This window comes from Photinus pyralis, unplaced genomic scaffold (genome assembly GCF_008802855.1).
Source record: "Photinus pyralis isolate 1611_PpyrPB1 unplaced genomic scaffold, Ppyr1.3 Ppyr1.4_LG7, whole genome shotgun sequence".
In the NCBI taxonomy this organism is placed as follows: domain Eukaryota; kingdom Metazoa; phylum Arthropoda; class Insecta; order Coleoptera; family Lampyridae; genus Photinus; species Photinus pyralis.
In genome coordinates this window covers 41,748,408-41,772,500 of record NW_022170738.1, presented here as the reverse complement: position 1 = coordinate 41,772,500, position 24,093 = coordinate 41,748,408, and the positions used below count along the sequence as shown (strand labels likewise).

General features: G+C 36.6%; 5 protein-coding genes across 8 annotated transcripts in view; 1 reads left to right on the top strand and 4 right to left on the bottom strand.

Moving 5' to 3' along the window:
* LOC116175698 (casein kinase I) overlaps positions 1-5,464 on the bottom strand; it is a 31,678-nt gene extending 26,214 nt beyond the window's left edge. For 2 of the 3 annotated variants that reach the window (XM_031493941.1, XM_031493942.1), the window contains exons 1-2: positions 4,973-5,463; positions 4,165-4,271 (exon numbers count right to left, since the gene is read on the bottom strand). In XM_031493941.1, coding sequence (XP_031349801.1) covers positions 4,165-4,271; positions 4,973-5,098 — 233 coding nt within the window. In that variant the 5' untranslated portion in view covers positions 5,099-5,463. Of the gene's footprint in view, positions 1-4,164; positions 4,272-4,972 lie in introns of all 3 variants that reach the window. The other variant, XM_031493939.1, reaches the window with a different exon arrangement.
* Positions 5,465-6,743: 1,279 nt separating this feature from the next.
* On the top strand, positions 6,744-8,816 carry LOC116175697 (isocitrate dehydrogenase [NAD] subunit beta, mitochondrial). Its single transcript, XM_031493938.1, has 5 exons — positions 6,744-6,888; positions 6,941-6,988; positions 7,105-7,695; positions 7,749-7,958; positions 8,424-8,816. Exons 1-5 carry the CDS (start codon positions 6,847-6,849, stop codon positions 8,664-8,666), a joined length of 1,134 nt encoding a protein of 377 aa, XP_031349798.1. The 5' UTR covers positions 6,744-6,846; the 3' UTR covers positions 8,667-8,816.
* A 4,158-nt stretch (positions 8,817-12,974) lies between these two features.
* On the bottom strand, positions 12,975-14,480 carry LOC116175695. Of its 2 annotated transcripts, XM_031493937.1 has the most exons (6): positions 14,379-14,480; positions 14,086-14,335; positions 13,714-14,035; positions 13,364-13,666; positions 13,225-13,313; positions 12,975-13,171 (listed from the first exon to the last, which is right to left on the bottom strand). In XM_031493937.1, the coding sequence occupies exons 1-4, from the start codon at positions 14,440-14,442 to the stop codon at positions 13,562-13,564; spliced, it is 741 nt and encodes a 246-aa protein (XP_031349797.1). In that variant the 5' UTR covers positions 14,443-14,480; the 3' UTR covers positions 12,975-13,171; positions 13,225-13,313; positions 13,364-13,561. The 2 variants fall into 2 exon arrangements, with proteins under 2 accessions (XP_031349797.1, XP_031349796.1); XM_031493936.1 differs by having other exon boundaries at positions 13,225-13,666.
* Positions 14,481-18,324: 3,844 nt separating this feature from the next.
* Positions 18,325-20,055, bottom strand: LOC116175692 (testicular haploid expressed gene protein-like). Its single transcript, XM_031493932.1, has 6 exons — positions 19,361-20,055; positions 19,172-19,309; positions 18,966-19,122; positions 18,789-18,917; positions 18,605-18,737; positions 18,325-18,554 (listed from the first exon to the last, which is right to left on the bottom strand). Exons 1-6 carry the CDS (start codon positions 19,657-19,659, stop codon positions 18,400-18,402), a joined length of 1,011 nt encoding a protein of 336 aa, XP_031349792.1. The 5' UTR covers positions 19,660-20,055; the 3' UTR covers positions 18,325-18,399.
* A 127-nt stretch (positions 20,056-20,182) lies between these two features.
* Positions 20,183-23,189, bottom strand: LOC116175693 (retinol dehydrogenase 12-like). The gene is made up of 5 exons (XM_031493933.1): positions 22,400-23,189; positions 22,184-22,294; positions 21,794-22,067; positions 20,913-21,149; positions 20,183-20,864 (listed from the first exon to the last, which is right to left on the bottom strand). Exons 3-5 carry the CDS (start codon positions 22,065-22,067, stop codon positions 20,374-20,376), a joined length of 1,002 nt encoding a protein of 333 aa, XP_031349793.1. The 5' UTR covers positions 22,184-22,294; positions 22,400-23,189; the 3' UTR covers positions 20,183-20,373.
* Between the last annotated feature and the right edge of the window lie 904 nt (positions 23,190-24,093).

The window sequence follows — 24,093 nt, the reverse complement described above, 5'->3', positions numbered from 1 at the left end:
TGTTGTACAAAATTTCTCCGAAAAGAAGAGTAAAATAGATGAATCCGTCCATAAATAAAAATGTTCACCATTTCGCTAAAACTAAGCAGCATGTGTTGGTGAATCAAGAATCAAAACGCAACAAGTTTAAAATTGGGAAGGGGAAATAAAATTCCTTTCTTGGTGCAAGCCTCAACACCACAACGAACCAAATAGCGAAAAAGTAGCTTATTTTTGTCGGTTCATTTATTATAATCGGTTATTGATTTTTGTACTTTTCAATTTTATGTGAATTGATCAATTTATTGATCAATTGTTGTCATTGGTATATTATTTTTTTTATCTTTATTTGTCCGTATACCATAAATAGGTTTTGGCACGTCAGTAAATATAGTAAATAATAAACTAGTACAATGCATAAATAAAAAGAATAGAAAAACAGTTTAAAATTTCAAATAAATAAAAGTTAGACAAACCATGTGGCTAAAACAAAATAATACAGATTATAAACAATTTAAAATTTTTGTTAAAAAGAGACAAAACAGAGATAAAATATAAACGAGTAAAGGTAAAAATCGCTAAAGAGAATAGTACTACACAGGCACACAAAAGTAAACAAACAATGAGTTATCATTAAAATTATTGAATAGTTCTCCAAGGCGTATGTAAATATTCAGTAACATTATAAAAAGAATGACTTAATAAGTGCGCCTTAACGACTCTTTTAAATTTAAAAAAATTGTAAGGTTTGATACAATCAGGAACGATATTGTATAAGTCGACCCTTACACTGCTATTTTTAGACCTACTTAGTTTATAAAATAGGACTTTTTATTATTTTTGCTCCTCGTGTAGAATAGTTGTAAGAGAAGTCATTGGTTTCAAATTTATTTTTGTTTTTATGAATTTCCAATATGGTGTAATATATAAAAATAGATGGAAGAGGAATATTTAATTTTTTTTAAATAGGTCGGCAGTGAACACGATAGTCAGCATTTACGATTATACGGATTATTTTTTTTTGCAATAAAAACACCTTGTTCGCTTTGGAAGAGTTACCCCACAAAATTCATCTTAAAGAAATAAAATCCGCTCCAAGCTAGAGCTACAGCTCGTACAAAACTTCAGAAAACATTCATACTAGTCCGTATATTGGAGTGTGAAGAGTTTCAGGTTAGGTAGTAGATGGCGTAGTGTTTGAAGATAAGCACACGCAGGGAAAACATAAAACGTCACCAAATTATGGTAAGTAGAAATATCCAGCACTGCAAACAGAAATAAATCAAAAGATTTCACGCTTGGATCTTTGACATTAATAGCTACTGACAGTTTGACAGATTAGTTGGCAACAGAAACTATACCAGCTTACAAAATTCGCCACTCGTTTTATTTTTCAGTGTAAAACTGACTCGTGTTTTAACCAATCACAGTGAAGTTGAAAGCTTCCCTACGCTTTCTATCGCCACCTTCTTACAATGAATCGAGTACATATTTTACGATTTAAATAAAATTAAAATCTTCGTTTTCACATAGGTTTAGCAACAAGATAATGGTATGAAAATCAATCGATCAAGCAATCGAGTTTGACCTTTTTCCCAAGAAAATTGGTGCATAAATATAACGATTGTAACATCTTTTGGATAAAAATATGTTGCTTATCAAAAATGCATATGAATCACTTCTCGAGCACCATGCCATAGATTTTAGTCTTTTTCCTTGGTTATTGGATAGTTGCGCATCTGAAACCCATAAGTTTCGTACAGCGAAAACCAGAAGTCGATATGGGGTCTAAGGCCTAATCTATAGTGCGGAACGACAACAGAAAAGTGAGGTCCACAAGCGCTCCATCGTGGGTTGCGCTAAAAAATTACAATAGCACAAAAGTCCACAATAGAGTTTGTTCTCTGCAATGAAGTGCGAACGGCTAACGTGGGACGTACGTACAACCTGACTTTGTATTTAGCTTCGGAAATATAAAAAATCACACAACCCCGCATAGACGATGTGATAATTTAACGTTCCACGGGTGATTTATCTCCAAATATGTTCAAATAAACGCGGAAACGGGTGAAAACTTTGTGGCAGTTCGACGCGAATAATCCATCGTGACGGATAATACGATTTGTATAGAAGTTTTTAAAAGTCACTTTATTTACCAAAGCACCCTTACAAGTTCCGAAAAATTGTATGTGCGATCGGCCGTAGTCGCAACATGTAAAAAAAACTGACCAATAGCGCGAGTGGGAGCCGAGCTATGGGCCATTAAGTATCTTAGCGAGGGCGGCGGCCACCGAAACCGAGCATATCTTATCAAAAATAACAAGGAAAGGGGCAAAGTAACGCATTGTCAGTATCCAAAGTCGTAGATATTTTGAACACATAAATGTCAAACCTCGTATCAAACACCAAATTTTCGGCAAAGTTTCTTCAAAATACACGCGCCCGCGTAGTTTTAAAATGCGGCGCACGAGGCGACGCATTTTTACCACTCATGCAATGAGATTTACTTACAAAGTGTGTATCGAGATACTTATTGGTCCTTTAAGCCGAATCAAATGTCTTTTCGCTTTTTTTTTCCCTTTTTCAATATTGAAATAACGTCTAAACTAAACGAACACAAAACAAGATTTTCACAACGGTTAATGAAATAAACGACGGGAAAACAATAAAAAAAAACGTTTGATACCAAAACCGCGGTAATAGGATCGTTAGACCCTTTGGTTAAAATCGAGGTTAAAATTCATTATCTAATGAAGCTCCTTTTTGAGCTTTTTGAGTCAACTCAACTGAGGTTTAATTATCATGGTGTTTATTCAGATTTTAGGAATGCAGAAAACTCGAGGCCCTTTCCGAACCATACATTTTCCAACACGATTCTTCAACAATTCTTCAGAACTTTGTTGTAAAACAGACGGGAAAAAATGTTTTAAATATTTTGTAGCATTGGTGATAGAATTTAGACAAAGTAACTTAATAATTTATAATTTTGACGGTACAATTGCAGTTTTAGTAATAAAGAATGATCCGAGGGATGTCTCACTATTGGCAGTATGTGCTCCTTTAGTGTACTAAATAATCACGGAATTCATTACGAAATCAAAGAATTCTTCATAAATGGTGTATTTTAGTCTCGATTTTAGATACAGCCTTATTCAAAATTTAATTTTGTAATGTATGAATGTTTTATACAGGGTGGTGCCTAGCGCAACGCAGCATAGGGATTTCAATGGTAATTTCTTTATAGTCAATTACTAGCTCCCCTAATTATTTTAGAGCAAAATTCTAATTGTTTTTTTTAGAGACAAAAATACTGCATCTGTTCATACTTTTAGTTATAATTTGCCATTTTTCAAAACCGTAGAAAACGACAAAATAAAAAATTATATTTTTATAAATCAGTGATGCTTTGGAATCTTTTAACAAACTACAAGCGCATCGCATTTAAGTTATTGTTCTTTGACGTCGAACGATTTTCATATTTAATTCTGTTTCGCAATAAAAGGCATATTAGGGTAATGTTTTTTTAGAGAATGTATGCTGCATCTGCATCAGATACTATTTGTTTATCAGAGAGAATCAGAGTACCTACATAATCGAAGAAAAGAAAACTGATTTGAAACAGATTTGTTCCTAAATTTATATTATACATTACTTCTTGGACGCAGTGTATCTCAATTAACCTTATATTAACAAATTATAGAGCACTCAGTGATAATCGTTGATAACCTATGGAGTTCATTAGCAGACAAGGAATTAGAAGTACATGGAATTCACATGTCACCCCTAGAATTTTTTGGAAGTTGTTCCGTGAGACACCCCTCGGTAATCATGAACACCCTGTATTTGCACTGTATGTGTGGGTGCCACACTCTACGAAAAAATGTTCTGCTATAACACATAATGTACCTTTACAACCTATTACTCTGAATGTGCCTCCCCGAGGAGTCCCTCTTTTTTTCCAAGTCGCCTAACTTAGCCCCAGTACTACAAACCTAATAAAAAAAAATTAGGTAGGTACGACTTATGGATTTTAAATAATGTAAACCACAGCAATGACTGGCGATTCGATTTTAAATTACGCTGCAGTAACACCCGCAAACCATTGCGTAGTACACGATAAATAGAGCTCGAAACACGAAAACTACAACTTCTTGATCTACTACGTAATATCAGCAACGAACTCACCTGATATGTGGAATACCGACACCACCATGTAGTATTTTATATAGTTTACTTTCATATAACAGTTGAGGGTGCCTCGCTCGTACGGATTCCAATTTTACAGCTACTTCCTGTGAACGAATTAATGCATTAATACAGTGTTGAAATTTTAATTTTTTTGTGCAATTGATAGTAAAAGTTTTAATTCGTCCGGCCTTGATTTTATTAAAGACTTGTCTTTGTGAGTAGTAGGTGGTTGGTTAATATTTCGCAATTCTCTGATTTGCAAATATGCTTAAGTAATGGACTAATGGTAATTATAATTTGAGAAAAGGGTGCAGAATCAAAGAGGTGCAAGAAAGGTGGGTGCTTAGGTACAATGGGAGGTAAGATCTCTTATTACTTTTCTGTAACCTTGCAGAGAAGTAGGGTATTTTGAGTACTACAATAGATGTAAAATAGGGACATTAAATAATAACAAAATTGTGAAATAAGTTTGCCAGTGCTTGCGCCTATATCCTGGTAGCTTAACCTACTTTTTATACGTTGCAAAACACTAGTGTTCCTTAGGTTGTAATGGATTTTATAACGCTACTACGTGAAAATTTATCGCAAATTAGCTTCAGGTAGAAATTGTAATCGCATGAGGTGTAACGTGATAAATAAAGAACGAAATTAAAACCGATATGTCTGCCAAAGTAAAGGAGAATTGCTGTGTCAAAAAACTTCCCAGTTTTGAACACAATGCGGATTATTACCAGAAAATCTCACACCACTACCTTTTTAACCTAAATTCTCGTCGAAATAAGCTTTAATTTTAAACAATATTCACCTCTCCATTTGTAATATTGATGCCCAAGTAAATGTCACCAAAGGAGCCACTACCGATTTTGCGAACTAAACGATACTTTCCACCAACTATAAATTCAGTTTTAACGATCGTTGAAGACGACATCATTATAATTTATTAACTGTCTATATATACGAAATTATTTATAATTTTGAATAAGAAGCCACAAATATTTTGTTCACAAAAACTATCACTTGTTCTTACAACACGCCGACTCCGACATTTCTCTACTTCGCTGACTGATCGTTGCCGTGACGTCACGTCACATACGCTATCTTGTGGGATTTCGTAAAACCATCACTTTTCACGTTATTTAATTATTTACAATTTGTTATAATTTCTGGGAGAAACTGAAACTAAATTTAATAAAACAAGTCTATCGACAAACGAACTGTAGTGAAACGTGTTATAATATTAAAACATTAACAGTTATATGTCACCGACATTAGGTTATTTGTTATAAAGAGAGGGCGCATCCTATGATTTCTTCGAAGTGTAACCTGCGCTGTTGCCACTTTTTACTTTTTCCGACAAAAGGCAAAGCTATAAGTAAGTAGCGCGAGCATGCGTTTTAGTCACAGTACTCCAAGGGTTCACCCCCGAAACTCACAATGTAACCACTAACCACAATTTCAGTTTTATGAGCCAAAGTAACCTGAGACAAAAGTGATGAGAACGTGGCAGAAGCTTACAAGGATCATGTGCCGAATTTGAGTACAAATTTGAGAACCTTGAGGATGCTTTCCGTAATATTGAGAGTCTTCAGGGCAACGTGAACGAAATTCCAAAGTATCAGGACTCAATAATTTGAGAGGAAATTATTGATGGGAAATTTAAGGATAGAAGGGGAACGCAAGGAAAATTTGTAGAGAGTAAGCTTGGAAAGAACCGGAGGAGCGGCTCATGGCGAAATTGAGAGAAGCTTAGGGGAGTAGTAAAGGAATTTGAAGATTTGAAAATATCTTGGAATTATACTCTTTGGTTGAAGGCAATTTGAGGGGAACATATACAAGTCAACTGCATTGTTTTTGTCTAAACTCCAAATTGAACTATTTCAACTCGTGTAAACAAATTTAAAGACATTATAAATCTACATTTATTACTCAATCCACCGGAAAAGTGATGGGAGTTAGACACGGACCTCTTTTTTTTTTAAGAGGTCCGTGGAGTTAGAGAAGCTTAAGTACAAGGACTTCAGTGTCGCTTGAAAACATTTGAGAATCGTACAAGGAAATTGAGAGAAACTTCAGCGGAACGTGAAAGAAATTTTAGAAGAAATATAAAGAGTCTGAATAAAAAGAATCAAACGAAACCGAAGAATTCAAAGAAACGGAAGAATACGAAATAGTTAGGTATCTTAAAAATCATAAAACCTTTTAAATTTTTTGTTATATATTTCAAGAGTTGATGTGTGTAGACTCCATTGGCAATATTCCATATGGTTTCTGTTAAAACACCCCATGACAAGTACGGGCATTTCGACATTTGTGTTGTTGAGTTACTTTCCCAAAAGACTTTAAAGTTTGGCTACCTGCCCTTGAATGGGAGTGTGAAAACTGAAAACAATTCTTATCTCGACAAAATTTGTAATAAGAGTGTTAGCTTAAAGTCTGAACCCCAACAGGATGCCATGCACATTATGAGAGAGCGTATAAGCATTATGTAATAATATACAATGGTAAGAGTGATGGACAGACAAAGTGTACATTTCTTATTAAAGCCGTTAAGAGAAAGAGACGTGGCAACTGTGGAACACCTAATGAAAGAAAAACGTGATTCTGACGTTTGGTTTTAAACGAAATATCCCTAGACATCTGCAATAATTTTAAAACCCAAAATATAAATTTAAGTTAAAAATGTCGCTAATTAGGATAAATCCGCTTCGGATTTTAAATCAGGTGATTATTAAATCCAACTAAACATTAAGAGTAATTGGCATTAATGTTTTAGGTTCCTACCGCTATTTTTACAAGAAATATTCATGTCACTCCTGCTGCAGTAAGTATTGTTACATAAGTTTCAAGCAATTATTTTGATAACCTTTAACTGTAAATATTGCACTATTTTATCGAAACAATCCATTTTAACACCTACACCATTGTTTGATTTAACAGGCCACGCTGACACCGCGTCAAGAAAATCGAGTCCGATGTACATTAATTCCAGGCGATGGCGTGGGACCGGAGTTGGTTTATGCCGTTCAGGAGGTTTTTAAGGCTGCAGCTGTGCCTGTGGATTTTGAATCGTTTTTTTTTTCTGAAGTTAACCCAACACTCAGTGCTCCGATTGATCAGGTTGCCAATTCCATTTCCAAAAATAAGGTTTGCCTTAAAGGCATTTTGGCCACACCTGATTATAGTCGAACGGGCGAGTTGCAAACTTTAAACATGAAGCTACGGAACGAATTAGATTTATATGCTAATGTGGTACATGTCAAGTCGCTGCCCGGAGTCCGGTCTAGGCACACCGGTGTCGATTGTATTGTAATTCGCGAGCAAACCGAAGGGGAATACTCGGCTTTGGAGCATGAGAGCGTTAAAGGGGTGGTGGAATGTTTAAAAATTGTAACCGCTACAAAATCTGAGCGGATAGCGAAATTCGCATTTGATTATGCTACCAAGAATAAGCGCAAGAAAGTTACCGCAGTACACAAAGCCAATATTATGAAGCTTGGTGATGGTTTATTTTTGAAATGCTGTGAACAGGTGAGCGGATTATTGCTTGTAAATCAATCTTAAGTGTCTTTTTTTTGTTGTAGACATCAAAGCTCTACCCAAAGATTGAGTTTGAGAAACTGATTGTTGATAATTGTACCATGCAAATGGTATCTCGACCACAGCAATTTGATGTGATGGTTACCCCCAATTTATATGGTAATATAATAGATAATTTAGGGGCTGGATTAGTTGGAGGTGCTGGTGTGGTGGCAGGCGCTTCTTACTCAGCTGACTGTGTTGTATTTGAGCCTGTAAGATATTCAAATTTAACGCCCCTAAGGAAAGGGCTTAGGCAACACATCATGCAATTTAGCTCAAAACACTTTTTACCTTCCGACTACTAAAGGAAAGTATTGTAATCGCGGTAAAGAATAGTTTTCACCTCAACGAAATTTGTTCTTTATTTGCGAATCCAATATTAGCTTTTGAAAATCTGGAAAAAAGATTCCAACTGCAGGTCTTAGTCAGACTACAAAAATGGTACAAATTTCATGTAATGCACTCTCATTGTATTTAAGAACAAAACTCTTTTCAAATATAGCAGCACATTATGCTTGCCTCGCATGTAAATTTGGTCTGTGCTATGTTTGTTTAGGGAATCCCATCTCATATGAATACGCAGGTGTTGGAAAAAATGTAACTAAATTGTATTGTGTTGCTTAGGTACATTTTTCCTTAGAGGCTCTAAGATAAAATTGTTACATTTCAATTTGTAGGGCGCAAGGCATACATTTGCCGAAGGTGTTGGTAAAAATATTGCAAATCCAACAGCAATGATATTATGTGCCGCTAATTTATTAAACCACGTTAATTTAGGATCGTATGGGGAAATGATCAAAAATGCGGTTTCTAAAGTGTTACACGATGGAAAAGTACGAACGAAGGATATAGGAGGACAATCGAATACTCAAGAATTTACTTATGCAATTATTTACAACCTAAAACCAGTATCAACATAGAAACTATTAATACAAATCAAATTAAATTAAGTAATAAAGGCATAGTGGACTGTTAGGTTTTAAAACTAGTCTATTTTACGCTTTGTAGTCAGTATTTTAGCTAATTATTGCAGTGTATTTATTGTTAATTTAATTGTGATGTGATTGTAAGTTTTTTTTTGTTTTTTTTTTTCAAAATAAAACCTCTGCTGTTTTCATTTATTTTAACTAAATTGACAGTGACTTGACCAATTAGTTTCTAATAGTCCAAGAGCCCAGTAGGAAAGTATACCTTGAACGCCCGGACGATTCTAATAATTTTCATAGGATTCGCCATAACAAGTTGCATTAGAATCGACAACGGTGCCGGCGAAAATCCTGCCGAAAGCAGTTAAAAAAAATTAAATTCGGCCCTTATTTTTGAAAAATGTACTTTATTGTCCCGGACGTTCTGGAAGAGTACTAAAGAGTGCATATGGATGAGTTTTATCGGAAAAAGTCACGGTGCCGGGGCGCAACTTGCCGCAACCCTTGGCACCGCGACTGCAAATGGGGTGGTAAATCGTACTAAACTACCTTTTTCTCCCGGACCAAAATGACCTATATGAAATATGTAGCTTGCGATTATACGAATATAAAAAACCAACGGTGCCGATTCTCAGGATGCCGGAAGTCCTGGGCACCGTCGATCGAATCCGAGCGCGCGCGAGCTTATTGACAGTGCGAAAATTGAAAAATTGCAACAATTCACGTCACTTACCTATGTAATTCGGTGAAAAAAGGTAACACCGTGGATACCGCGAGATCAAATATATTCCACAAAATTTTCTCGACGAGAAAAGATTCTGAGAAACTCGTCAAGAAAAGATTCTGAGAAACTCGTCAAGAAAATCAGAGGATTTGATTCGTGTACGATTCCGCCTTGTTTCAAATCATTAAAACAAAAGATTCTCGGAACGATTTTTGTTACTGCTATATGGAAAAATGCGGCAGAAAAACAATGTACCACGCTCGATCCTACGAAATAAGGCTGGGAAATGAAAGATATTTTAGAACCCTTTTGGTTCGAGGGCGATCCTACTTCTTTGAGCGTCGATTCTGATTCTGATTGAATTACAATAAAATGATTTCAAAAAAGCATTTGTGACACAAGAATCATTGCGAGTCAACTTCGATCATTTCTACCTTTTTTGGGTTGCTTTTAGGCATAAACACACAAGTCAAGTGTTTTACTTTTCAAAAAATTAATGTTTAAGAATTAAAAACGATTTTGCCGGTTCTTTTTTTGTTTTTTTTTTAACAAAAAAGTGGTTCAGCCTATAAAAGAATGATTCTCTAAGTGATCGAAATAACGGCATAAGTCTGTTTGTAATGATTCAAATCTGTCTCGTCAAAAGTTTGAGAAAATGGACTTAAATCGTTTTTCTCGCAGTCACAAAAGTGATCAGATACGAAAAGAAGGCTCTTGCGCGCCCCCGGATTTCTTATAATTTGTCTACTCTTAAGCTACATTTTTCATTAAGGACTTTTTGGTCCGGAAAAACAAGCTGGATTATTACAATTTACCGCCTCTTTTATTGGCACAGTGCCAATAGGCTCGCGCGCGCCCGGATTCAATCGACGGTGCCGAGGACTTCCGGCATCCTGAGAGTCGGCACCGTTGGTTTTTTATATTCGTATAATCGCAAGCTACATATTTCATATAGGTAATTTTGGTCCGGGAGAAAAAGGTAGTTTAGTATGATTTACCACCCCATTTGTAGTCGCGGTGCCAAGGGTTGCGGCAAGTTGCGCCCCGGCACCGTTACTTTTTCCGATGAAACTCATCCATATGCACCCTTTAGTACTCTTCCTGAACGTCCGGGATAATAAAGTACATTTTCCAAAAATAAGGGGCAAATTTAATTTTTTTTAACTGCTTTCGGCAGGATTTTCGCCGGCACCGTTGTCGATTCTAATGCAACTTTTTATGGCGAATCCTATGAAAATTATTAGAATCGTCCGGGCGTTCAAGGTATACTTTCCTACTGGGCTCTTGGACTATAAAAAAAGGTTGGTGGAAAGAATAGTTAAAGCAGACAGGCTGTCTCTGTTATTGAGTTGAGAATTATAAACTAAAACCTGCATAGGGAACAGAACGTTCACTTTATTTGTGATCCATACTGCCCGTCCCTTCATGTTTGACCGCTTGATTACCTCAGAAGCATACAGCTGCTAGCAGTGTATATGTCGTAGGCATATTGTAAAATCCGTCATTTTATAATACGCCTCGGCAGTTTATAAAACGCGGGCAGTGTACTTTCTAGAGGTAAGCGATTGGTTCCCTTCCCTCTTCAAGAGCGATCCCTTATGCATCTAGAAGGGGAAGGAAAACTACCCCAACCCCACAGGTCAGCATTTCACGAAATGACTCCGCAATTTAGAAATGACGGATTTTACAAAATGCCTACGACATAAAACTGCCTAGGCGTATTATAAAATGACGGATTTTACAATATGCCTACGACATATATACTATATAGTTTTTGGCATTATTTACAAATATTCCAACTGTGAACTGGCCACTTGAAAGGGTCGATGTGTAACAAACGTTATATACGATTATTATAAGCTGCATATAATATGCAAGTATTATATTTTTTTTAGTACCTTTCAAAAGAATAAAAACGGATTATTATTATTATTATAAACTAAAATTTGCTGCACCCTCATCTTGAGCGAAATGGCCGACCGATGAGAGCGTAACGTCCCTGGCCGCAAACGTCTAAAAGCAGAGCTCCGAAATCTGCAATGGCAATTCCTACGTCAACAGCGCTTCAAGAAACAACCAGGTCTCCGGTTGCAGAACCAGTTCGCCTTGCCAGCTTGACTTCGCGCCACTCTCCACCAGTCAGTAGACCCGCATCCGCGACGACAGCGCTCGCTGCGTGCACTTCGGCTACCATTTTTGCAGATATTGTGAATATATTTCATAAAACGAACCGAATTTTATTTATCATCGCCCGCTACCTATAAATAACTGGTAACCCGGTACAATGTACAACATAAACCCGTACTTTTCAGTACGAACCCAGTCGACCTCGACGCTTGCATAAGAAAATAAGAAAGAGAACCAGGAACCACGTTTCCGGCCAGCTAACCGACGCTCAACACGAAAGCCGTTTCCAAGATGCAGAATGGTTCCCAGGATCCCTCCGACGAACACCTAGACTAGCAAGCATCCGTTAGCCATATAGCAGTGAAACCCCTCACCGTTTTGGAAGAACGACCCCAACCTGGTTCTACCAACTCGAGCCGCAATCCCACATCTCCGGTATCACCAATGATACGACAAGTCTCCGATATTATCAACTCCCTCGGCCGAAAACACAGCACTAAAAAAGAGATTTACGGCCTTTTTCACGAACAGCGAAGAGCGACGCCTGCCAAAACTGCTGATGGACGTTCAACAGGGCGATCTCAAACCGTCCCAATTATTTCCACCTAGGAGGTCTAGGTCATTATGGCTCACGATTGCCAGAACAGCATCCAGTCGATTTTAACGGTCAATTATCCGACAAAGAGTATTCTTTGGCTCTGATAATCTGGATCAACTCGTAACCATGGCCGACAGGCTGCACGTGGTATACGACCAACGCGTCATTGCAGAAATCGTCACCCCGGAAGCGAAATCTATGGAACCCTCAACGCCTTACATCTATACACGTCGAGCACCTAGCGGCCCCAATCAACGCCCTCCATAAACAAGAACGAGGCGATAACCGTCAGTGGCAACGAAAACGCTCGCATTCAAGATCTTCTAGAAGTATCTCTGCTACACGCCCAGCCGAATTGAGGGTATCACCGACGGTTAGGCGCCCGAACGAAAAATTGCACGAATCCCTGATTGTACAAGACGCCGGTCCAGAAAACGAATTTTCTCGTCGTCACCCACGGCAGTGTGCGACGGCACCAAAAGCATTTGCCGCCTACTCGTTGAAGACGCTAAATGCAACACCCGATTCTTAGTGGATACGAGAACGAAAGTACCTACACACTTATTACTGCCAATGGGACCATCATCAACACCTACGGTTGTTGTCCCCAGACTCACAACTCAACCGCTCCCTATACCCAACGCCCATAGAAAAGAGATTTTTTCTGTATTACAATAAGATAAAATAAAAATTTATTTTAAAACTCGGGTTTAAAAGAGTCCTGAGCAACCACTACTTTACATATCTTACCACCGCCCATTATTGTATCACCCCCATTATGAATGATTTATGATTGGTTCATTGATTAAAATCAAGACCTTCACCTTAGACGAAGTATATAGTTTCCAGCTTGTACCTTTTTTATAGCTTTTATTTAATAGTAATGTTTTATAAGTCACTTCCGTTGCTATCGCCGAATAGGTTGAGCTAATTCCTTAATTCTGTCGCTGGCTATATATTTTAGGGCTTTTGGACTCACTTCAGCTTTGATATCCCGAGGCGGTTCTTTCTTAGATTGTGGCGGCACCAGATCTTTATAGCGATCCAATGCTGAAATTTGTAGCTTTAATACTGCAAATCTTTCGGTTTAGAAATGCAATAACCATTTTCTAGGTAACGATATGGTTTGGCCAATTGGTTTAGCCTACGAATATCTCTGATCGTTCCCCGTATTGCAGAGCGCTTTACTCCACTGTCAATGGAACCTCGTTTATAAATGGGAGCAACGTGTTTACCTGTCACCCTTGAAGTTTTTGGGGATGATAATTCATTCAGTGTGTGCTTGACGCTTTTCTTGGTACTTTCCATACTGTCGTGCCTGTCTATTTCTAGTATGAAATAACTTAAATTTGGAGAATTTAGTTATATTTTCAGAATTTGATTAAATGATGTTCGTTTGCATTTTGTTATAACACAAAGGCTACTATGCTGCTTTTTTACTTATTGCTTCGTAGTTTCTTTATGGTCTTCTTCGCCATGATCTGCGTCTGATGAAGTCTGTTGTTTTTGCAAGTCGGGAGATTTTGTTAACACTAACTTTCTGATCTAGAATGAATAGATCTAGTAACTGAAGCGCTTACAAACTTTGGTACCTTATTCTCAGCTGGTAAACTGGTATTTTGTGACACGGATCGTTGATGTGTTGATCCAGAGGGAGTTATTTCGCAAATACGAGAGGGAACAACTTCAGATGTTTCGGATGGCAAGTTTACTGTAGATGTAGATCGATCGTAACTTGATCTGAGTTGTAATGGGTATTGATTCATTTTCTCCTGAATTACCATCAACTCTAATCCGTTTCTTCTCAATTGGTTCAAAGCAATTTGCTGGTCTGAAGTTAACGATTGTTGAGTATCCTGCCAACGGCAGTGTTGATTTAAGTTTTTAGTTGGATAACCGGAGTAATGAAAAAGGCTAGAAATGCAGGTTTCAAGAGAGATACCAAAAGAATGCTGTATTTCTACTTAGGATGCTCTTGGGCGGAATAATGACTAAAAGTATTAAATGAGAATGATATGCCCCCATCAGCTAAACCCGTTTTTAGCCCCGGGATTGCGTTACATTGTGTGTAATACTTGAAAGGGTTTCTATTGCAGTAGTCTGGTTGTCCCAAATACGAAAAGTTTTTGAATATTGACGTTGTTGTTTGTTCGAACAGTGTACGGCTTGTCGACCTGGTAATGATCACTGTTTCATTGCCATATTTTGCTGGTGCTGAAACACTAATGAGCAAGTGACTTAATTAATCTTCCTTTACCTGACGAATAAGTGACCTCCTTCAGAACGTTTGAATGGTGGGATGTAAATGGTTTATTTGGCATGCTGACAAGAACATATGCGACACTAGTGAATTTGACAGATGTTTGGTGGGGTACAAAATCTATCATGCTTTTTCGTCTTAACTTCCCTGTCATCCAACACAACCCTATCCCATTCAAACCCAAGCAGCGCTTTGGCGTCCATTATTATTGTATAATCCAGTTAAATTGTATTTTTACCAGGAAAGTTGTGGGGTAGTTTTGATTTCTTTGATCCTATATGTTTTTGGTGTGCTGAATCCGAATCTGAGGTGTGCCAACAAAATTTCATGACGCAACATTGAAAAAAATACAAAAGAAGTTGAAAAAGATATTTTTTTGGCAGTTTTGTGCTTACAACTTGAAAACTATCACCTTTTCGAAAAAAACCTTCCTATTCAAAATTAAAGTACATAAAATTTCCTACAGATTCCACTATTTAGTTTTTTTTCCTCGATAAACCGTTCGGGCTCAAGCGCCAGTTGAAAATTGGCGGTCTCCACAAAACATAGTTTTTTCGCACTAAAACCCTAAATTAATATTAAGCGTTGTCAATAAGTGAATTCCTTGCATTTACCTACTATTATTTGAATTTTATATGTAAGGGTGGTTTTTTCTCATTTTCATAACGTTCAAGGTGTTTATTGTAGTGCAGAATTGTATGAAAAGTTAATTTCTAAAGAACAACAGTATCATATTATTATATTATTTATAATATATAATACTTATACTGTGCTATCTAAAACTATTCCCACTCTCTTCCGAACCAGATAAAGAAATCACAAAACCCTACCGTAGCATGTTTGGATAATTATTGTTGAATTTGAGAACGTGGCGCTGTGGTCATTATTAATTAAAAAAATTCAAATGGCAAAAGGGGTATATTGATTTCCTATTCAACGGCATTATCCCTCTTGCTCCAGTGTTCTGAAGAATCACGTACCTACTCCTCGGAGTGGGGCAGTCAGAGCTGTCACAAATCGTTTAAAAAACGATTTAAATCAAAGATCAAAGATGCATTTCATTTTAACAAATGATTTAAATCAAAGATACTTTTGTCAATAAGAGAGTATTTAGATAATAAATCATTTTGAGATTTAAATATTTTTTGTGATTTAAATCTTTTTAGAAAGTATTTAAGATACTTTCAATGTATTTAATTCATTCAAAAAGGTTTAAATCTAATTTTGTTAATTTAAATCATGTATAAAGATTTAAATCATGTAATGATGTAATGATTTAAATCTTTTCCGATGATAATCGTTTTGTGACAAAAGGTTTGTAAAGGATTTAAATTCAAAAAAACTGATTGGTCTGATGATCTTGCTCGAAACCCATTCATCAATATACCTACCATTTCTACCGTATTTTATTGTTATTATTTATTAAATTAAAATATGTACCTATTTTTTTGCGAAAGAACTTTTAAAAAAACCAAGACATCGTCAATCTCAGTAGGTATACTCGATTTTGTAATAAATACATATAAACGTCTACCGAAATAAAACCCGGGTTAATTAGCTTAGTCATAAATCAAGAGAATTTGTTAGTATGTATTAATTAAATCGTCTCTAAACGATTTAAATCACTCGGAAACGATTTAAATCTTTTCGAAAGTATTTAAATCTTTTTAAAAGATTTAAATCATTTTTTAAGTTCAAAATCAAAGATAGTTTTCATGAAGATTTAAATCTTAAATCAAAAATCATTTTCCGTAAAAAGATTTAAGATCAAATGATTTAAATCGAAAAAAGTATTTAAATCATAAAAAAGATTTAAATCTTATTAAAAGTGACAGCTCTGGGGGCAGTTACCCCAGCTTAAATTTGTCTGCTATCAACTGAACCCGGTTTATTTCTTTTCTGTTTACATGTTAACCAGCGACAGCGAGATCATAATTTTGGACTGTCCGTCCGTCCATCTGTGTAACTTTGTGAGGGTGTGTATGTATGTGTATGAGAGGAGGGCCTCGAGACTGCAAACGTAGGTCAAAGAGTAACGTACTCTTTGCGTAGGTACACGGTGACGTAATGGGCCTTGTCTCATCTGTGAAGGAGTGGGAGAGTTTTATACCAGACGGAACTGTTATAAAATCTTTTGAGGAGACCGGTATACAATGAAAAGTACGGATTTATATTTGCACAGAATAATAATAAAACAATAATAAAAGATGAGTATTTGCGGATACAGCCGAAATACGCCAATTTTCAACTGGCGCTCGAGCCCGAACGGTTCATCGAGGAAAAAAACTAAATGGTGGGGTCTGTACGAAATTTTATGTACTTTCATTTTGAATAGGAAGGTTATTTTCGAAAAATGATAATTTTCAAGTTGTAAGCATAAAACTGCCAAAAAAATATCTTTTTCAACTTCTTTTGTATTTTTTTCAATGTTGCGTCATGAAATTTTGTTGGCAAACCTCAGATTCGGATTCAGCACCCCAAAAAACATATAGAATCAAAGAAATCAAAACTACCCCACAACTTTCCCGCTAGATGCCCGTTTGAGCACAAATTGCCTGTATTAGTATAGATAGTTACTTTTTAGCGCATTTTTGCAAAAATTTTTTTTTGTAAAAAGTAGCTTTTAATCTCACTTTGGCTGGCTGGCTGGCAGTAAATGCGCGCCCGTAGAAAAACGCTTGTAAAAAGACAAGGAGTGTACATGTAACTATCGGGGCCGTGTAATTAAGAACGTTAGGGATGGGGCTACAAGATTTGGAGTCGACGACATCTGGACGCCATCCCCGAGCGTATTATACTAACCTGGAGATTTTTCAGTTTTTATCTATCTTCTTCTACAGTTTTTCTCCGATTGTTTTCAAATTGGTGTCGTCGGGAACATCTTGTCAACGCGCACAACTCCTGCGTGGCGGAATTTTGTTTTTGTTTCCTAGGGGCGAAATAAACCACCTTTTGCGCGGCGCGCTTCGAGGGGTAGTCGACTTTGGGCGCCCAAAAGTTTCTTACAGCGCGAATCGCGGTCTCTCTTTCTCGTGTCACTAATAGAAGGACGAGCTATGTGAAGTACCCAAAAGTTGAATACGATTTTATGCCGGGATTTTAGCGAAATCTACCAAAATGGGAATTACGAATGAACGGGACGTCGGAACTGTGTATCGACAAAGGGAATGTGGTAACCCCCGACGAGATCTTACTGATGGTGGAGTCAAAACTTCAAACGCGAATTGCGAGTGCACGGTAAGTGAGAAAATGGTACCGACAAAGTGAACGTGGTAGCTTTCGGCAAGATCTTATTGATGGTGGAGTCAATATTGGCTAATAAAACACTGATCTGCCACACAAAAATGCGCTGAAGTCCCTTCGATCTCACACGAGGACTTTGATAATTTTTTAAAAGTATCCGAAACTCCGAAGATTTTTCAAAAACACCTCTACAAGTCTAATTACAATTGCAAAATGTTATAAATATCCACATACACAATTTCTGTTTACTTGTATACGAGTTCAAACCTATTAAATTAAATATTTATTTTCCTAAAAAGTACGTGAAGTCTGAAAAGAAAGGAGAATAGGTTCGGAATCACCTTTGCGCGCATGTTAGGAACAATGTTTTTCCTACAATCGTTCAAGAATTAATTAAATCGCGTGCGCAGTGATCAATTCCCGCAAGGGAATGCCAATAGATGTAGGAAAAAAATGTTTCAAAATATTGCCTCGCGACACAACTGTAAATTATGAGTAACGAGCAAATATAGACCATAGCAGCTATCAATTAGCGAAAACTCGAAGTCTCTAGGTGGCACAGGGGCCGACATCTCGAAGGAACAGACAAGGAAAATTGAGCATATAAGCGTTACCACAACTTCGCTGTGTTACGCTAAAAAAACACACGGCCTTTTACGTGATACGACAAAACCACCATGCGGGGGCAGATGGGCAGATATGAAGAATAAGCTAAAAACTTTATTATATTGTACATTTTTTGTCTAATTTCTGTTATTCATTTTTTTTTGCCATCTTAACGTTCTATAGGTTTCGCCAATTCCTTTATTCTAGCAGTTGTTTTAGCTTTAAGAGCATTGGGACTAATTTGGAACGGGTTTTCTTTAAGATCGGAATCCTTCTCAGCGGCTTTCTTTTTAGGTACTGCCAACTCATCAAATCTCGGCGACACTAGCAATGAAACACGTTAACAACTTGTGCATGTTTGAGTTATTAGCTACCTGCGCACGTCAAGGCGGATTTCTTTACAGCTCCGGGAACAATGGGACGTTCCTTGAGAAGTCTATGCGCTGGATTTTTTGCTAATTCCAAAACGCGCTCTGATGCAACGTACGTTTTAGCCGCTGGTTTTACCTTGAAAAAATAGGGGCGTTAAGGAAGCTACAAAATTAGTACTACATTTACCCTGGTAGGATCAATGTAAGTTGGATCTATTGATGGTCGAATGAATTTTACAGTGACGCTCCTGGGTTCTGCCAAAATGTTTGCATGGACTATTATCTCATTTAAAGTAGCAGCTGGTCGTTTCTGCACCTACAGTCGGCAAATTTAATTACGCCATATTTGTAGGTTAGAGCTTACCGGCAAAGGTGGCGGAGGAAATGATTTTTTTGGTTGTGCTTTAACTGCACACCACGCGGCAATCCTTTTTTCCTTTTCTTCTTTAAGTTCCTTTGGAGTCTTCGTTTTCACAACAGTTTTGGTGGCTAATTCTTTTTGTTTCGCTAATCGCATATCCCTAAATGAAAAACAATTAAAGAAACCATTTATAACCGTTGAAAACATACTTCTTCCGTTTAATATCGATCATTTGCTTGCGGTAATAGTTGTAAATAGTCTTCCAAGACTGATTGATTGTTTTCTGCAAATTTTTTTTAATTCTTGGACCTAATTCACTGTACGCTTTGCGTGCTTGGTATAAGTACCTAACGGAGAAGAGTATTCCACATTAATGACTGACAAGATAGAATTCATACCGCAATGTCGGTTTACTCATATCATCCATCCTTTGCGTAATGTTCACTGTTAATGCCGATGGCCGTATACCGGTACCTTTCTCCTCAACAAAAACATATTTTGGTACCGTCCGATTCGGAATAGCTAACTTGTTAAGACGCCAGTTTTGCTTTGGTCTACCTCGTACGGCACTTGGTCGTACACCAGTGAACACTTTTCCGGTATAGACTGGTGGCACATACTTTTTCGTTACGCGGGTCGGATATGCCAATAAGATGGTTCGTAATCGATCCGGTCGTTCTGATGCTGGAAGTACCATTTCGAGGTTCAAAATTTACGTAGTTTTGCTTTTTTTATTAGCGTTTCTTATTTATTTAGTAAAAGAACATGAATAATTTTGATGAAAAGAAAGTGACGGATGACAGTGTTTGCGAGTGATTTTTGTTTGCTTACGTCATTATTTAATTATCTAGACGTTTATGTACTCTTTGATGCAAGATTATGCAGGGAAGACTTGTACTGTTTGTTAACACGTTCTCCATTATTTTGAAAGCGCTATTATGACTCTATTCTCAGTTGATTCGTTAAGGGTTCTTACTTGGACCAAGAAGAACTTATATAATGTACGTACAAAGTTTCCAGAACCAAATTAATATCTACCTTCGGCTTTCCGTAGAGAGTTATCGTTTGCACAGTAAAAATTAGCTGCTTCGATTTCGGTTTACTTGTGTTTCTTACAGATCTTATAATTGTGCTTGCTTAAAAAAAAGGTAGAAATTGTGTGATGCAAAGACATAGGAAGAATTTTTTTCATCCAAGGAAGCATTATATACGCCACTAAATTGCAAAATAAAGTTTTTTATTTACATGTACTTTTAAAATCATCAATCCACTTTAACCCAATGAAGTACCTACCAGGTTTTTACAGATCACTACCTCTTTAGTGTTTTAATTCCCAAAGTTTACAACAAATATAGAGGGTTTGGTTGTTTAAAAAAATACAACCTTATTTCAAATGAACATTTTTTAACAGCTAAATTTTAGGATCACTTTCCTTCAAGTTAACAATATTTTCCGAAATCTCCCATACTTTCTTTGCTTTGGCGCTATCCATTGCGCCACTACTGAGACTCCTCTCCTTGCAATCTATGAAGTACTTTCCGGATACGTTTTCGAGCTCCTCCGAAACGGCTAGATGGACAGTTGTTTGTGCCCCTTGTAGAGGTGTCTTAAAAAAGCATTTGACAACCGCGATAAGTGGCCAGCTAAGTGGAGCGGGTACGTTCCTCCATATACCGCTATCAACCATGCCTGGGTGCAGGCAATTGACAGTTATGTTGGTACCTTCCAGTCGACGAGCCAGTTCCCTTGTGAAATATATATTAACGTACTTGGACGTGTAATAAATATGCGCGGGAACTAAGGCACGTATAGGATTCAGCTTGTCTAAGTTGACGGAGGACAATCGATACAACTCTGAAGCAACGACGACAATACGGCAAGGTCCAGACCTTTTAAGCAGATCTAAAAACACACTTTTATACTTTCAAACTATTCGCACTATGTACTCACCCATCAATAAGTGTGTAAGTAAAAAGGGGCCAAAGTGGTTAGTCGCCATTGTGGTTTCCAAACCATCTTCAGTCACTTTGATTCGTGTTTCCGCTGTTCCTGCGTTGTGTATTAATACATTAATTTTTGTTTCCGTGTCATTGATGTCTTTGGCAAATTCTCTTATCGACTTTTGACTTGCTAAATCCAATTTCTTTACGAGGATGTTTTCGTTTCCTGTTGTTTTGACAATGTCATCTGAAATGATTTCTTATGCTATAAAGTTGTGTAAGTAACTCACTGCCAATTATCTTTAACAACACTTAACGCTTAAAGGTTTGCCTGAAGCATTATAGAAATTTTAACTAAGGTGGGTACAGGCCGAAAAATTATCGAATATATGGTAATAATGCTCCATGATATTATTAAGTCAAATTCTGGTCGTAACAATTTCTTTGTGGTCTAGAATGATTGATTCAATATCTAATAGCTCTCTTGACGCAAGAAAATAGGAGAAAATAAAGAGAATTAAAAAATTGTGTATTTCAGATAGAAAAATTAAAGTTTCATTTGTTGCAAGGGAAGTGCAAAATCAAAGGCAACAATTTTGAATGTTTTACACAAAGATACATAGGCGACATCTCCCTGTTCTCATTTGGTGTACAAAATAACCACTTAACTTATTGTAGTTTAAATGTGATTTAGACGATAGATAAAACCGGCATTTATCCGGTAAATTTCCAAATTGTTTCAATTACCAAGAGGTTGCAAAACGGGATTTTAAACAATGAGGTATTTCGATGTGAAAGTAATCGCGAAGCATTAAAAAGACATCGATTGTCAACAGCTTTCACTTAACATTAATTAGTGTAAAATATTTTCCTAGAAGTTATAAAAAATACCTTTGGTTTCGTTGCCTTTATCCAAATTTCTACAAGCCAAGATCACCTTCGCTCCTCTCCGTGCTAAATCTCTAGCAGTTTCTTTTCCAATACCGCTACTGGCACCGGTTATTATTACAGTTTTGTTATCCATTTTAACATTACTATAACAGAATCCACAAGTGATGTAAGCGAAAAACTTGATCGCGGTAATAATAATAAATCCACCAACCGCGAGTAATGCCAATAGCGCGTAAATGTAAATCGGACAAATTTCGACACCAAACACCTCCATCTAGAATGCGACGTTAATGGCAATAATTTGGTAGGTACGTACCCCTTCCCCGAATTTCAAACTACGTAATCCAGGTATGCAAACAGCAAATAATTTATTTTGATTATAATGCTTACCTTGAATATTTCTTGCTGGGTTTTTCGAAGAAGGATGTAAGAATGTTACTAAGTTCAAGGCGCGGATGACTGTCTTAAGAAAGTTAGCGTTGCTTTCACTTTGTTGATTACCTACGCATATATTTCATATGTTTGTAATAAAATGTGGAACAATATGATGCATTAATGCTTTGTGCAAAATGAGAGTTGTGTAATTCCTTGCAAAATATTACTTACGTTCCTAATATTGTTAGATTTGTGCGACTTATGCTTATGCAATTACAAGTATTAATGAGTATGTCGCTACCTTTGAAATGTAAATGTACTGAAAAAGTCTAGATAAGGATATTTGTTTGTTCAGTTTAGCGATGCGGAAAGGTTGGCATTATGGGGACATTAAACCGATCAACATTTTGAAGGATTTCTTCTTCGTCATTCAGTGTTAGTAACAGTATAATCATAGTAGATGGGAATCAGATTTCTAATTCTGTGTAGACTGGAGCTAAAGCATTTGCAAATTTACAAGTTGACGTTTAAGTTTCTTTGTTTGACCGTGAGTGTGGATAAAGTATCACTTTAACCGCAAAGGTGTATAAAGTGAAACAGATGATTATGCATTCTAATGACATCTGTCATTCTTATTCAAATGGGACGCTGAGCACCATATTAAATGACTGAAATCAAAAAATAAAAAAGATAATACTAACTATCGCCCAATTGCCATTTTGTTTTAGAGTAAGCTCGTCTCTGGTTCTCTGAAAATAGACTGTTAGACATAGAAAATCAAACATTTTTTTGTTTTTGGCGAATCACCCACATTACTTAATGGAATATATTTCGAAATCTTAAAATTTCTTTGATGAGCACCTGTAAGATTTTAGGTCTCAATATTGATTGTGCACTAATTTGGCAGGAGCATAGCCCAGCTTTAACATCAAAACTAACAAAAGCGTTGTTTTCTCTTAGGCAATTAAAACGGGTGTGCCATCAAGAATCACTAAAGATGACATACTTTTAATATTTCGAATCTCACTTTGTTATTTTGGGGAAATTCTAAGTTTGCCACAATTATTTTCAAGCTGCAAAAGAGGGACATTAATATTTTAGTTGGAATAGGGCCTCGAGACTCGTGTCGCCCCCATTTTATGAAATTAAAAATACCAACTGTATATAACTTATTTATTTTCGAATGTGTAGTTAATGTACAGTGTAACCTTCACTTGTTTAAACGTAACTTCGACTATCATGCTTACAGTACAAAATATCCTCAACTCATTAGAATACCAATAGCTAAATCTTTAATTATTTTCACATACAGTAATAGCTGTGAAGATATACAATTGCATTCCTCAGAGTATAATGTCAATTCCTTTACTTCATATGTTTAAAAAAACGCTAAGAATGAGACTTAATTCCTTTGTTTTTTACTCTTTAAATGAATATGCTTTCCAGAAATGGGTGAGTACGTAGTTTGGTATTTATTTATTTATTTTTAACTGTATATTTATTTGTTCTTGTTGTTTGTTTATGCTTGTTAATAATGTTTATAAATTTTTTGAATTATACAACATAAAAGTATCTATCTATCTATCTTAAATAAACGGGGTAAATATTAATCCTTTGCGCTAACATTATTAAACATATACAAGTTAGGCAATAAAAAAAGGGACGACCTCAACAGCGAAGGGATCAATATTAATAGCCCGATCTTCATAAAATGCAGTGATATCCCCCCTTCGGCAATTATAAAACGTAACAACTACACTCACATCACATAACATTTGAAGAAGACAAGCCTGGTAACTACGACTAGGACAAGCATGTCGATGCAGATTCAGAGGTAAGAGTGCACCTAACAGACATGCACTATATTTTATCAAAGAACCAGTAACTTTTTTCGTGCTTAAAAAAATCGAATCCATCAAAATCTA